Source organism: Heteronotia binoei, chromosome 4, assembly GCF_032191835.1.
Source record: "Heteronotia binoei isolate CCM8104 ecotype False Entrance Well chromosome 4, APGP_CSIRO_Hbin_v1, whole genome shotgun sequence".
Taxonomy (NCBI): domain Eukaryota; kingdom Metazoa; phylum Chordata; class Lepidosauria; order Squamata; family Gekkonidae; genus Heteronotia; species Heteronotia binoei.
This window is the reverse complement of record NC_083226.1, coordinates 76,361,724-76,377,902: the sequence shown is the minus strand read 5'-3', so window position 1 is coordinate 76,377,902 and position 16,179 is coordinate 76,361,724. Positions and strand designations below refer to the sequence as shown.

Here is a 16,179-nt window from a genome sequence, read left to right as displayed (position 1 = left end):
ATCTATTCTCTGGTTATGCATATATGCTATCTGACATCAGTATAACTACCATGAGCAATTGGAATATTTCCCTTATGAAATTTATTCTTTTGGTGACATGCTTATATTTCAAATAATCTCATGCTATAATTTTTAAAAGGAAGTGATGGACTTCTATATTGTTTGTGTATGGTTGGATCCCACGTAAATTTATGTGGATTCAATTGGGGTGGGGGCGATTCTCAATCATTCCCCATTCCCATGGAGATGGAGACCCTCAGCAATAGTGGAGAAGAAATGGAAGGACTTTTGCTGGCAAAAGCCCTCCCCCCCCCCCAAAGTCTAGTCAAGATCCAAGTCTATGTTTCCAATAAGTAACATTTTTGAATACTCATAACAGCACTTTATAAAATCTATACTACCTGAGATTCTGTGTTTAGCCTGGGACAATGCAAACAGCTTCTTGCATGACAATGTGAATATCAGATTCCCATGCCTAACTCAGTGCTATTCAGCATCTCTGGTCTCATTTGGTAAATGTATTTCTTCTCTGTTTCGTTGCAGGGTAAAAGTGAAAAACTATTATGGGAGAGGCTGCAAAACCTTGTTTTGCCAGGCGCAGTAAGGAACGGGGAATTGTAAATGAAGAGGACTTCCAGAAGTGTGCTTTACGTCATGATTACCAAGCTATGGATGATTATGGAAATGGACACAACAACAAGATGGATGTGGGAGCTGAAAAAAGGAAAGGAGCACTGAGTCACTATGGAACAAGTTTCAGGAAGGGAGCACATGGTGCTTTGAATAGTCCAAATTCTTTTAAAAACACTGGTCACAATCAGGGAATGAGGGTAAATGATGCCCAAAAAGACCAAATTAAAAAGTGGTTATCTGACAACCATCGTATTAATTTAGACAATTGGAGAGATTATAAATCTGCAGCACGGATTCCTGTAGTTATCAGGCCAAGGAAGAATTCTGTTCATGACTGTGAGGACCTAGGAAGCAGAAATGTACGGTGGCAGCTTCAGAGAGATGTTACAAGTGAAGAAGTGATTGATAAGAAAGGAAATTCTGGTAATCTACACTTTCAGATAACTATCTTTGAAGTAAAACTTTTAAAGATAACTTTCTTTAGTAACTGCAGCGCAGGTTGCTTTTATGTATTTTATCTATTCTGTCTTCTGTCTCTGGGAAATATTAAGGCTACTGTGGAACAATAATTTTATGCCGTATTTATCATTAGGTTATGCTGCAGTACAAACTGTTGTTCTTACAACTACCTTAAAAAAATTGCTCGTGGCTCAGTGGTAGAGCGCATGTTTTGCAGGCCAGACATGCAAAGTTCAATCCATAGCATTTTAAAAGACTCTCGGGAAGTGGGTGCTAGAAGAAATGTTTCTTCTGCATGAGGTGCTAGACAGTAGTGAGCTAGATGGTCCAATGACCTGATTCTGTATAAGGCAACTTGTATGCTCACTCCAGGCCTGTTCCTTCATTATATGAGGTAAAAGTGGTCTTTGCCCTACATTGACTAAAGCAGTGTTGTTTGTGAGTTAAGCAAGTAATAGCTTTTCTGCCTTTCCCATTAATCTTGAATAAACCCATTAGTCAGAGCTGGAAAATTATTCCAGATTTATAGATATGGTGTCAGTAGTAGGCTCGAGGTTTACATAATGTTGTGCAAAATTCCATCTACCAAGATCAAATAATCAAGAACACAATCCATAGGGAAAGACTCCTGTGCAAGCTGCACTGCAGTGAAAATGCATAACAAGAGCATGGTTATAGTGCTCTTATATTACTTCCATTCATGTCATTAGGGCTTGCACAGAATAATTTACAATAGATTGCACCTTCCATGCTCTGAATAAATGGGCATTGGACAGCTTTCTGGCCCTTTCTTCAAGTTCTCCCTCTAACCAGCTCAAATGTGCACTAGTATCAGGAGTACATGACTGTACTTAAAGCCTTTAAGGTCTCTTCTGTAAACTAGAAACTGGCTTTTAACTAATGGATTCTAAGGGTTTTGTGGATTTTTTCCTGCCAAGAGAAAATGTATTATTTGGACAGAAGCACACATACAGTTACAATAGACAGGATTACCAGCATAACTAGATATTGTTAAACTTTCTGACATTGAAAACACTGAACACTTTAATAATGTATTATCACTAAATACACTAAAGCAAGGGGTTCGAACTCATTTGTTTTGAGGGCCGGATCTGACATAAATGAGACCTTGTTGGGCCAGGACGTGTGTGTTTATAAAATGTAATGCCAGGTAGCAGACATATAAACTTTATAAAGGAAACAGACAAATACAAAGATTTTTTTAAAAACTTAAAATAAAATATGCTTTAAAAATTAGCACTCTTGGATTATTTTGTTTATTTAACAGTCTCTGTTAACTGACACCTCTTGTTCTGAATTATTGCATCAAAATCTGGAGACAATGTCTGTGCCATAGCAATCATGAGTATGCTGTTGAGGTGTGTGTCTGTAAGTTGCAAACCTACTTTTGATTCATTGACATTCATTACAGAAATCTCATGGTCAATGCTTTGAGCCTAAGACCCAGAAGAAAAAATGAAATGGCTGGGCATTGTGAGCTTTTGTAGATAAATTGCTTCATGTACTGGTGAAGAACATGTAAAGGCACCATGACACAGACCAAGGGCTATGTGTTTGTTTACAAAACTATGGTCTTCCCCAGAGAAATAACTACAACTCCTATAAGTCAGTGCAAGAATAGAGAGACAGCAATGTATAGTGGTCATTATCAGCCTACAGTCTGAGAAGTCTAAATTCAAAATCCCCAGTCTGCAAAGGCAATGTACTGTGTGAACTTGGTCTGGACACACACTCTCAACCTAATCCCAGTTTGTTGTTATTCGACATCTAAATAGTTCACATTGCTTTCCTATTGAGAAGAAGACTGGATTATGAAGACATGAAAAGGGGAAGGCAAACCCAGTTGCACCCAGGAGAGCCCTGGCATAATAAGCCATCTCTCCCTCTCTCTCCCTCCCCCCTCTCTCTCATACCTTGAATAAAACTTCATTGGTTTTAAAGGTGCTTTGTCTCTCTCCCTGCAAGGAAACTGGGCAAAGGAAGCTCTCACTTTTTCCCTCTGTCCTAGAGGATGAGGAGGGAGAGGAGCCTCAGCCAGTAGAAGGAAGAGAAGCTTGGCTCAGTAGCTTTGCTGTGTGATTGAGAGACCCTGGCAACCAAACTGCCTCTCCCCCCTTCCTTCCCATTGGAGCCTCAGCCAATGGAGAATATAGAGGCTTTCCCCTGTAGCACCTGTGTGATTGAGCAGTCTTGACAAAGCAAGCTGCCACATTGCAGAAGAAAGCAAGAGAGAGGGAGGGAGAAGGAAGCAGAGAACCATGAGTTGTTCATGGGCACGGTAGGAGCCCTCCAGGGACCAGATACAGCCCACAGGCCATACATTTGACAACATATTAATTGTTGCCAAATTCATTTACATTTAAAACAAAACTATTGAAAATGTTGTATAGTTCTACAGTAGGAATTCTCATTATCTGAAGTTGTCTTACATAAAGATTTTCATACTACACTTTCCCATAAAACCTTATATTTCATTTGCTTCATTCTAAAGGGTTCATGGTTCCCCAGAATTTTTCATATTTTTACTACTGGAAATTTTGAAGAAGTCCCTAGACTTTTTCATCCTATACATTTGGAATGAGTTAAATGTGTTTTAATACAAATTTTTTCTCAAAAAAGAGAAAATATTTCATAAGAAATTGAAAAAGTCCTCTGACTTCTAAATGCTATGCATTTTGAGTGCGAACACCTTTCTTTAAGCATTTCACTCTTTCTAAAAGAGAAGAATATTTCATCTTTTTTTTTTTAGTGGACCCTCCAAATCTTCCAGTTTTACCAACAGAAAAATTGAAAAAAATTCTTTGGGGAGGGGAATGCTTTTCCCCCCCTGGACTACCACATATTTTGTTTGGAAACACAAATAGCCTATAGGCTATATTTAAGGTGTTTCAAATGAGCAATATTAAAAAGTAAAAGGTAGTCCCCTGTGCAAGCACCAGTTGTTTCCAACTCTGGAGTGACATTGCTTTCACAACGTTTTCACAGCAGATTTTTTTTTACAGGGTAATTTGCCATTGCCTTCCTCAGTCATCTACACTTTCCCCCCAGCAAGCTGAATTCAATGAGAATGATAATTATATTGTTTATATTAAAACAATGTAAATATTGGGGGTAATAGTAGAATGAAAAACTAGGGTTTGAAATTTAACAATAGAATCATAAGTTGTTGAACACTTGGTTCTTATTGATTTGTAAATTAACTAGGCTGCCTTCTTAATGCCTACCTAAACCCCCCAAAGGACTTGAAGACTAGGGTTTGTAGGAAAATATCATTAGTTGTTGGCAGTTTGGTATTGCTCACCAAGGAATAAGTCTCATTGAATTCAGGAGGCCTTTTAAAAAAACACTGAATATCATTAGAAAAGTAGTGTTGTATCACAAGAAGCACGTTCTATTTAATACAGTGGGGCATCTGAGTAAATATGCACATGATTGGACTGCCCACATGCTTATATTCTGGAGAAAGGTGTTTGGGTTTTTTTTGTCTTATTTTGTGCTGTATCTCAGTTGGGTTGTGGTATGTTTTGGCACCAGAACTGTAGGTTCCACCAGCAGTATCAGTATTCCAGGTTTCTCAATAGTGGTTTGCTTAATTATGGGACTATATTGAAATTCTGTAAGTTATTGCAGTGGTGTTGAATGAAGCTTTGTTCTGTTAATTGTTGAAAAGAAATGAAGAAACATAGGAAGCCAAGAAGATCAAGAAGGATGAGAAAAGAAGAGAATGATCAAGATGATGATATGGATGGACCCGTTATAGATGAGTCTACACTGACTGCAAAAGAATTGCTGGGATTGCAGCAAGCAGAAGAACGACTCAAGCGAGACTTTATTTACAGGTTGAGAAAGGTAACTAATACTTTGGTGTTCCCTCTTCACCATCCTCCCTGATTATATGTGCCTATGTTTATGTTTATATATTTTACAAGGGGGAGCCCACGAAACTCATGGGAATCCCATCTTCCCCTGCTGATTTGCTGGTGCTCAACCTGAAACCTAACTGGCTGGTGCTCAACCTGAAACCTAACTGGCAGCAATGCCTGGGAGCCACTGGCAGCTTTAAGCAGCTTGTGGTGGCCCCAAGTGGCTCATGGGGTCTGTCTGCTATGCCTAAGTCTAGAGCAGCTCCTGATGTGTGCTGCAGCAACAGCTGGGCTCTGAGCAACTCCCAGTGCCACCGAAAAACCGTGGCTGAGCTCAGAGCATCTTCCATTGTGTTTTGCCATGGCAACTGGACCCCAAGCAGCTCCAGTGTCTGCCAAAGCTGCACCCAGAGTGGCTCCCTGCACCCGCCACTGGGCTCCAATGCTGAAGCTGAGCCCTGGGTGGCTCCCAGTATACACCACCACTGTGTCCAACTGTAAAAAAAAATTGCCACTGCAGATGTGCAAACATTTTTGTTGTTTTTTTTTAATTTGTGGGGAAATTTAAACATTGAATGTTTTCTGCAAAACTGGAGAGTTTCCCAAGTGTACAAAAAAATCTGTTTAGCTTCCATGTGGCCCCAATCCATAGATAAAGTTATCCACAGATAGGAGGCACAGTTGAGACTTAGATACATAGATTTATTTTAAAAATATATTTAAAATAGATCTGTGTTTATATATACATACATATATATATACATACACACTCACATAGATCTATTTTAAATATATTTTAAAAATAAATCTATGTATCTAATGTTTTATATGTATAGTTATATATATAGTGTTATATATAATATGTATAATATATGTTATATATTATATTTATATATTTATAATCTGCATTTTAAACATTGTTTTGATTATTTTCCACCATAGGAACCCTAAAATCAGCATATAAATGCATTAAATAAAATTTTAAATTAAAAGTTGAATATGTCAGCTGGACTGGAGAACATGCTTTAACAATTTCATTTTCCTTGTCCTTTAAATATTCTCAATTAAGAAGAGCTATGTTAGTAGGTTTTTAGATAGGAATAAAAGAACAGTGTATGTTTAGCCTTGTAAATCAAGAAGAGTATCTATTTGAAAATTATTGGAAGAGGATAATATTTCTTAGTTACAACCAGAACATACAACAGTAGTTTGAATAAGCTTTTGTAATGTATTGCTTAAATATACAAAGTAGACTTTAATATTGAGTATTCTATGTGCTTCATGTGTATGTATAATGCTGGGTTTTATTGATACACAAGAAAGCGACACATTTTAAAGAGAAAAATTTGTATGAAGAAACAAAATCTATCTTTAATGGTGAATTTGGACTCAGAGTGCAGATCTAAATTTTGTATAATGTGGACATGTACAGATGAGGGAGATATTTCTGAGAAAGTAGGGAAAGGAGGAATCAGAGAAAGGAGAGAAGCTGAAGGGGCTACTGGAGGGGATGCTGCGAATGTCGGGAGGAGGACCAGCTTGGTGGAGGGGGATGAGATTCTCCCACACATCTTCTCACAGGTCTCTCACCTGTAAAGGAAAAAGGAAAATCAAAGTGGATTCAAAGTATGCATATTCCTTGGTGAGAGTGTGAAATTGTGTCAAAATAAATAAGTAGAAAGACTTAGGTATGTCGACAAGGGATGGATCTGATCTGAGTAATCAGTGCTTCAGTCTGGACTTGAACACTTCGGTGGACACAAAATATTGGTAGCATCTACTGTTGCATACTTAGAACTATGCTGCTAGTTTTAGTGCTATTAAATGATCTGTTTTCTTAATTCTGCATTCAGGTGACAGTTATTGGTAAGTTTTGTTAATAACTTATTATGGTTTGTTTCAGCGACCTCGAAGCTACCCAACAGCCAAATATACTTGCAGATTATGCGATACTTTGTTAGAATCTGTGGCATTTGCTCATAAGCATATAAAAGAAAAAAGACACAAGAAAAACATAAAGGTGAGCTTATGGCAAGTCAAACTATAACAATATGTTCTTGTATATTGCATGCATTGAAAATATAATTCAAGAAACTTTTATTTTGATTGTTTCCAAATACTGATATTGTAACAGCTAATAATAGTGTTCTTTTAATACCGACATACTTTCACACCTATTAAGGCTTGTAAAACAGGAGTTATGTTTGCATCTTGCCATATTGTTGAAGTTTCTGAACATGTTTCACCAGTGATATATACAGTACTGTGTTTATCAGTCACAGAGATTACAAGAGCCTCAATTATTGTTACAAAATGTGAGTGGAAAAGTTAGCAACTGTAGATATAATTGATGAAATGTATTGCTAGCTACTGTGGCTGTCCAGTCACAGCTTCACAGTTCAGAATCAAAGTTGAAATCTGAGAAATAAGGGCATTTGCAAAAGACTAATGAATGGATTCAACTTTCCTTCAATTCTGCACTGTTGTGCATTGGTTCCACTGTGGATTGAGCACTGTGTCCTTTAGTAGTTTATTCTTGCTTACTCACCTTTCTGTGTGTTGGTGTCTCTGAAGATGATACAGAAGAAAGGTATTATAAACTACTATTTCAGTGGCCACAGTAATTCTGTTGTTTCTCATTCTGCGGTGGAGGACATCTTGATGGTGTTTCCCACAGTCCCGTCAGGGAAGAACAATTTTTTTCAGCTTCCAGTCTGTTGCCTGTGGGAGCCACCCCCTCCAATTATTTTCCTGCCTCTACTGGGAGATCAGGTCTTAGATCAAGCCTTGCCTTTATTTAATTCTTAAACTCTATTTTTTTTCTTACTCGGCCTCATTTAATCTTACATATTTTCCCTCATAACTACCTTTATATACTTCCTTTAATTCCTTCAGTGTTGTTCCTTATATTCTGATTCATTTTGGTGAAGACCAACAAATAATATATAGAGGCTGTCTCTATCAGTGATGACCATTTTAAGAGTCCCAAATTTCTTTCTCAGCCTTATTCAATGTGCTACACTTCCCCTCATAAACTACATTTATATACTTTAACCCTTTTTCCTGTTCTTCCTTACATTCTAACTCTTTTGGAGAAGAACAAGCTATATAGGCTGTTTCCTGCTGCAGCAGCCATTTATGATGTTGTCAGGAAAGATTCGGATTTCTGGACCATGGCTTACACTTTCGAGATGGTGGTCTTCTATCAGGAGATGATTTGCACCTTACGGCGGTAGGGAAAAGGGTGTTTGGTAACAGCTTTGCTAACCTAATAAGGAGGGCTTTAAACTAAATTGTATGGGGGAGCGAGACAATAATTCAGAGCCTCGTATGATGCCAGAAACTGGGGATAAGAACATTAAAGATTTGCAGAGAGTGGCTCATACGCTAGGTAATATTAACTTGCAGACTTGTACGGAAACCAAACCCTTGGGATGCATAAAACATGGATTCCGATGTCTTGAGAAATAAAAAAGACTCCTTTAGGAATTGGAAGGGAGGGCCTTATAACCAAGGATGAATATAAACAAGTCACTAGTGCTTGTAGAGAAAAAGTTAAGAAAGCTAAAGCTCAGTATGAGCGTAGGCTGGCCAAAGATGCTAAAAAAGACAAAAAAGAGTTCTTTTCTTATGTTCAGAGTAAGAAAAAGAGCAAGGACATGGTAGGCCCATTGCATGGGTAAGAAAGTGAAATTGTAACAGGTAATGAAGAGAGGGCGGAACTGCTCAATTCCTACTTTTTTTCAGTCTTCTCTTCTCTTCTGAGGGGAACGGTGCTCAACATGGCAAAAACAGAACATATAAGGAGGGTATGAAGTTCCAACCTAGGATCAGCGTAGTGATAGTACATAAACACCTAGTTTCTTTAAATGAAACTAAGTCCTCAGGACAGATGAATTGCATCCAAGGGTTCTAAAAGCTTGCGGATGTAATTTCTGTGCCTATGGCTACTATTTTTGAAAATTCTTGGAGAACAGGAGAGGTGCCGGAAGATTGGAGGTGGGTGAATGTTGTCCCCATCTTCAAGAAGGGGAAAAAAGAGGATCCTGGTAACTACCAACCCATCAGCTTGATGTCTATACCTGGAAAAGTTTTTGAACAAATCATCAAACAGTTGGTCCTGGAACATTTAGAAAAAAATATTTGATTACTAAGCATGGTTTTCTCAAGAACAAGTCATGTCAGACTAACCTGATCTCTTTTTTTGAGAAAGTGACTACCTTGCTGGATTGGGGGAATGCTGTAGACATTGTTTATCGTTATTTCAGTAAGGCTTTTGATAAGGTTCCACATACTATCCTTGTTGACAAGTTGGTAAAATGTGGTTTGGATCCTGTTACCGTTAGGTGGATGTGTAACTGGTTGACAGATCGCATCCAAAGAGTGCTTGTGAATGGTTCCTCATCCTCTTGGAGAGGAGTGACAAGTGGAGTGCCTCAGGGATCTGTCCTAGGACCTGTTTTGCTCAACATCTTTATCAATGATTTGGATGAAGGAATAGAGGGAATGCTTATTAAATTTGCAGATTATACTAAATTGGGAGGGGTTGCAAAGACAGAAACAGGATACAGGATGATCTTGACAGGCTGGAAAACGGGGCTAAAACCAATAAAATGAATTTTAACAGGGATAAATGTAAAGTTCTGCATTTAGGTAGAATGGGGGAGACTTGTCTTAGCAGTAGTATGTGCAAAAAGGATCTAGGAGTCTTAGCGGATCATACGCTGAACATGAGTCAACAGTGTGATGCGGTGGCTAAAAAGGCAAATGCAATTTTGAGCTGTATCAACAGAAGTCTTGTGTCCAGATCACGTGATGTGATGGTATTGCTTTACTCTGCTCTGGTAAGACCTCATCTGGAGTATTGTGTTCAGTTTTGGGCACCACAATTTAAGAAGAATATAGACAAGCTGGAATGGGTCCAGAGGAGGGCAACAAAGATGGTGAGGGGTCTGGAGACCAAGTCTTATGAAGAAAGGTTGAAGGAGCTGCGGATGTTTAGCCCGGAGAGGAGGCAGCTAAGAGGTGATACGATCACCATCTTCAAGTACTTGAAGGGCTGTCATATAGAGGATGGTGTTTTCTGTGACCCCGGAAGGTAGGACCAGAACCAATGGGTTGAAATTAAATCAAGAGTTTCCGGCTGAACATTAGGAAGAACTTCCTGACAGTTAGAGCAATTCCTCAGTGGAATAGGCTTCTTCGGGAGGTGGTGGGCTCTCTTTCCTTTGAGGTTTTTCAACAGAGGCTAGATGGCCATCTGACAGCAATGAAGATCCTGTGAATTTAGGGGGAGGTGTTTGTGAGTTTCCTGCATTGTGCAGGGGTTGGACTCGATGACCTAGAGGTCCCTTCAGTAAATGAAAGGAACTTGTAAAATGGTGGCCACAGCAGCAGAAGATGGCCTCTATATATAACTTGTTGTATATAACTTGTTCCAACCCTTCCAACTCTATGATTCTTAAAGTCTTTATTTCTAAATCAGCCTTATTCAGTCATATATATCTTCCATCCTAAATACTTTTATATACTTCCCTTGATTCATTTCACTGTTCTTCCTTACATTCTAACTCCTTTGGGAAAGAACAAGTTATATATAGAGGCCATCTTCTGTTGCTGTGGCCACCATTTTACAAGTTCCTTTCATTTACTGAGCGAGCTCCCTTTGACCACTCATATTATGGCAGATTGACAAGGAGAAAGCAAAAGTCTTCTGCTGAGGAGAGGGGCTCTACCCCTCATTGCTGGTGCCTGGCAGGGCACAAGAGGAGCCTGTGTGCTCTATCAGCTTGCCTTGGCATCCCCAATGAAATTGTTTGTGGAGCCAGCATGACCCAAGGTGGGCATACCTTGGCATTCCCCAACACTATTGCCTAAATCTGTTGGTGCTGAAAAGAGTGTGAAAAACACTGCCTGATATTGCCAGCTCCAGAGCCTGCAGTTACAGGCTAACAACAGGAAGCTCTATGAACCAAGATGTGCTACATTTTCAATGTCATGGTAATATATGCGAACCCAGGTTGTTTCTTTACTTTCCAGCTTTATGTCTCATTAAATCAGGAAGTTACCACATTATTTTATAGTGGAGATGAACAGAAAGGTCCCTCTCCAACACTACTTTCTGCTCCTTCGCTCTGATAGGCAGTTCAGAAAAAACAGCCTCTTCCAAAGGGAGACCTAGCTGGTTCCTTAAGGTGGTTAGGAAGGGATCTTGTAGCACACAAGGAAAGAGAGATTACTGTCCTCACACTCCCTCTAGTGGTTCGGGAGAACTTAACAACTTTACATAATAACAAATTAGCTGAAGACCAAAAAAGTACTTTGCTTGTTGAAATGGCTATATGTGCAATGACTAATAAGCATCAGTACGTATTTGACAGGAATTAAATGAATGGGCTCCATCCTTTTAATGCAAACTTTTACATGGATGCAAAGCTGTTTTCCATTTACATCAGCAGAGTGGTGAAAAGGGACCCCCCCAGATCTAAGACCACAATAGCATTAGAGCTGTAGCTGACTACCTCAAGACATGTTCAGTCCTCTGGTTCTCAGCCCAGCAGTTGGCCGAAGAGAATACAAAGTCCTCCCTAGGTCTAGCAGGTCAGAAGAAGTTTTTTGGGGAACAATTAAAGACTGAATGGGTAAAACCTATGGCCAGTAGACAATTACAAGAGTTACTAAGAAACTTGTTTCTTAATATCATTTACTACTCGGTTCCTTTGAACTTCCCACTACTGGATGCTTTAGTGGCAGCTTTGCAGTCATCTGGACTATTGTCAGAGGATGGTGAGGGCATGTTCCAGCATAGCTGATACTTGAGGAGTGACTTCACCTTAATGACATCACTTACGACCATTAAGGCTTCTGCTGCGGTCTTAGCAGTGTCATGTAAAATATAGCTATAGATTTTAGGGCTCCTACACGCCATGCCAGGTCAATAGTTTCAGTGTGTGCCTTTGAAAGCGGTGGGCTATTTGGGGTCACTTCGATACGATTTTTATAAAAACCTGATATTAGAAAAATGTGTTACCCTAAGTACTAACTGCCTTGACAAGAGGAGTTTTAGGAACTATTACTCTGTTCCCAGCATGTCCTACTGAGGTTCAACAAGAATAGCAGGTTTTTCTGAGGTTCCCCACACAACCCTCAGAAGAGGTTCATTCCTCAGCTGACATTGTCCTGCAGACAGTTGTCAGAGGATACTCCATGGAGTTCATCAAACCATGTTGGTATTCCTTCCTCCCTCCCACCTCAAAAACCAGGGCCAGAAGGAGTTTGCTGAACTCATACTGTTACTTTACTTACTTTACTTTACTTTATTCGATTTATATCCCGCCCTACCCCACCGAGGTGGGCTCAGGGCGGCTTACAACAATAAAAGCTAACAAAGGTCGATTTAAATACAATTAAAATTATACAATAAAATACATAAAAGCCTAAAAATACATAAAACTCACATCGATATACACTATGCTACTATTCCTTAAATCAGTCCTTCAAATTTCCAATATTCAGTAATCTGATGTTTAAGATTTAATATTCAGGCATTCTGCTCACAGTTAATTATATGCCAACCGGAAGAGGGTTGTTTTACAGGCCCTGCGGAACTGTTCAAGGTTCCGCAGGGCCCTCACCTCCTCCGGGAGCTGATTCCACCAACAGGGAGCTGCAATCGAGAAGGCCCTGTCCCTGGTCGCTTTCAGACGGGCCTCCTTTGGCCCAGGGATTATAAGGAGGTTCTGAGACCCCGACCTCAGCACTCTCTGGGGGACATGTGGGGAGAGACGGTCCCTAAGGTAGGCAGGTCCCAGACCATAAAGGGCTTTAAAGGTCATAACCAGCACCTTGTACCGAACTCGGTATGTTATCGGCAGCCAGTGCAGTCCCCGAAGCCCCGGCTGGATGTGTTACACATAATCTCATAGCACTAGGGACATAAAACCTATCCCCTCCTTAGAAGGGGAACAAGGAAACTTCTCCATTTATCTCGCTGAGCATTTATAGCCAGGTGAGTATCCCAATAGATCTTGATCAATCCCTTACTGATGACTTGTAGATCAGATCAAATTATGTGACCAAGCTGCACTCACAAGCAACTAGGCCTTGTTTACAGGACTGCAGATTCCTTGTCAATCTTCAGTTAGGTTCTTCGGACCATACTCAGAAATTTGAGCAATTATGTGTCATGTTGGGCACAACATGTGATTGCTTCTCGCCATTTAAGTAGAAGGCAAGAAATGAAGGAGTCATTACAAACAATCCCTAGAGCAGCTCCTCATCATTGATGACACTTGCAGCCAATGACCCTATTTACTTCAAGCATTGACACCATACAGCAAGTTTGTTTATATGTGAAATCACTTCAGCAATTTCTGAGACGTTCCTATCTACAATTTATTATTAAAGAGCACCCTCCATCGGATACCCACGTGTTATAGTAAAATCTAGTCTTGCTTAGTGATCAAGTATTCTCAGTGAGTTTTCAAGTAAGAAATACTGTGTTCCACCAGTGAAGTGGATCTTCATGGACTCTACTCTGGCTAGTTGGGGACAGTGCTAGAAGACTCACCAGTACAGGTTGGTGGTCCAGGAGCAAGAAAAACCTCCCTATCAACCTCCTGAGTTTGGGTCGGGTACCTGACCTTATCTTCCTCAACTTACAGATATTTTGTCGACATGCTGTAATCAGAATAGTCATGTATCTGCCAAAGTTACCACAACATTTAGGAGGCTCTAGATCCTCATCCCTCCATTGAGAGACTATCAAGACTCTACTATATGGCAAAGAGAAGCACATTCAGGGATCAGTGAATATCCAGGTGAGCCAAATTGGCAGACAGGCCCTCCAAGGGAAGGAATGGTTTCTGAGACGTCTGACCCAGATGATCACGTCCCACCTTGGTTTTCTTTTAGTAGTCCTATTTGCCTTGCCATTCAAACATCAAGTGAATCAGTGTTCCTCCAGATTTTACTTCACCCATCTTCTGAAGCAATTAATGCTTTTACATTCTAGTGGCCAAGATACCTTACATTTGTTTTTTCCCCCAGTCCTTCTCCCCCCAAAAAAGAAATTAATCAGGAAGAATAGAAACAGAAGGGAGTACTCATCTTTTTACATCTAGAGCTTTCGATGGAAGTAACAGATCCCCTGCTAGATCTGGAAAAAGGTTAGCCAACAGAATTTACACTACTTCATGAAAAATTCCTGTCAATGGAGTATGAGGAGACATATCCACCTCCAGTACCCTAAACAAAACTAGTCCTATTCTTTTGACAAGATGAACATGTTGTTTACCTTGACTTCCAGAAAGCTATTGATAAAGTTCCTCATCAAAGGCTCCTTAGAAAGCTCGAGAGTCATGGAGTAAAAGGACAGGTCCTCTTGTGGATCAAAAACTGGCTGAGTAATAGGAAGCAGAGAGTGAGTATAAATGGGCAGTCTTCGTAGTGGAGGATGGTAAGCAGTGGGGTGCCACAGGGCTCAGTACTGGGTCCCATGCTGTTTAACTTGTTCATAAATGATTTAGAGTTGGGAGTGAGCAGTGAAGTGGCCAAGTTTGCGGATGACACTAAATTGTTCAGGATGGTGAGAACCAGAGAGGATTGTGAGGAACTCCAAGGGGATCTATTGAGGCTGGGTGAGTGGGCGTCAACGTGGCAGATGCGGTTCAATGTGGCTAAGTGCAAAGTAATGCACATTGGGGCCAAGAATCCCAGCTACAAATACAAGTTGATGGGGTATGAACTGGCAGAGACTGACCAAGAGGGTCATGGTAGATAATTCTTGGGGTCATGGTAGATAATTCACTGAAAATGTCAAGACAGTTTGCATTTGCAATAAAAAAGGCCAACGCCATGCTGGGAATTATTAGGAAGGGAATTGAAAACAAATCAGCCAGTATCATAATGCCCCTGTATAAATCAATGGTGCGGTCTCATTTGGAGTACTTTGTTCAGTTCTGGTCACCGCACCTTGAAAAGGATATTATAGCACTGGAGAAAGTGCAGAAAAGGGCAACTAGAATGATTAAAGGGCTGGAACACTTTCCCTATGAAGAAAGGTTGAAACGCTTGGGGCTCTTTAGCTTGGAGAAACGTCGACTGCGGGGTGACATGATAGAGGTTTACAAGATAATGCATGGAGTGGAGAAAGTAGAGAAAGAAGTACTTTTCTCCCTTTCTCACAATACAAGAACTCGTGGGCATTCGATGAAATTGCTGAGCAGACAGGTTAAAACGGATAAAAGGAAGTACTTCTTCACCCAAAGTGTGATTAACATGTAGAATTCACTGGCACAGGAGGTGGTGGCGGCCACAAGCATAGCCAGCTTCAAGAGGGGGTTAGATAAAAATATGGAGCAGAGGTCCATCAGTGGCTATTAGCCACAGTGTGTGTGTGTGTGTGTGTGTGTGCGTGTGTGTATGTATATATATATATATATATATATATATGTAATTTTTTTTGGGCCACTGTGTGACACAGAGTGTTGGACTGGATGAACCATTGGCCTGATCTAACATGGCTTCTCTGATGTTCTTAACATGGCAGTGAACTCAAGGATCCTATCTCAATATGTTAAGTCTCATCTCTGATGATGATGTCTCCATTCCAGGGTCTAAGTCTTAAGGACACTCCCAAGTTTGCCATCTTTCCTAGGGTATTTCTGTAAAGGGTCCATCACAAGGTGCAGATTTTCAATGCAGAAACCACGTACTGTACTTTCAGTTTTCACCAGTCACCCTCTTGGGTCTTAGAGGACTGGGGATCAGTACTGTGTTTCTTTTTGCAGTCCATTTGCTAATAGGGTGTCTACACTAGGTGCTTATTCAATAGAACTGAAATTTGAGTCTCGATGAAGACAAGTGGTCATGAGGACAGACCCTGACCCTACCTTTAAACCAAAGGTGAATTTGTCTATGGTTTCAGGGAATTTTTCCTTCCATCTTTTCATCTGGACCCCATTCATCCAAAATACAGTCTGCAACACGTCTTGGACATGTCACATATGTTTAAGCTGATTATTCATATCCATCACTCCACCGAATGAAGATATAAGATCAGACTTGGCAGTTCTCTTAAGGTCTGCATTGTTGAAGCATACAAAGTTTGAGTTAGACATACCAATTGGGATCACCCCCATACTTAGTTAGATGGACTACAACTGATACAGCTGTTATCTAACACACTACGCTGAAGAGTCCT

General features: G+C 40.2%; 1 protein-coding gene across 1 annotated transcript in view; it reads left to right on the top strand.

Annotated features, from left to right (window-relative positions):
* TUT7 (terminal uridylyl transferase 7) overlaps positions 1 to 16,179 on the top strand; it is a 66,459-nt gene that overhangs the window by 11,808 nt on the left and 38,472 nt on the right. Inside the window, exons 2-4 of the mRNA XM_060235443.1 lie at positions 544 to 1,056; positions 4,784 to 4,962; positions 6,880 to 6,996. Of these exons, the coding sequence (XP_060091426.1) occupies positions 564 to 1,056; positions 4,784 to 4,962; positions 6,880 to 6,996 (789 nt within the window). The 5' untranslated portion in view covers positions 544 to 563. The remainder of the gene's footprint in view (positions 1 to 543; positions 1,057 to 4,783; positions 4,963 to 6,879; positions 6,997 to 16,179) is intronic.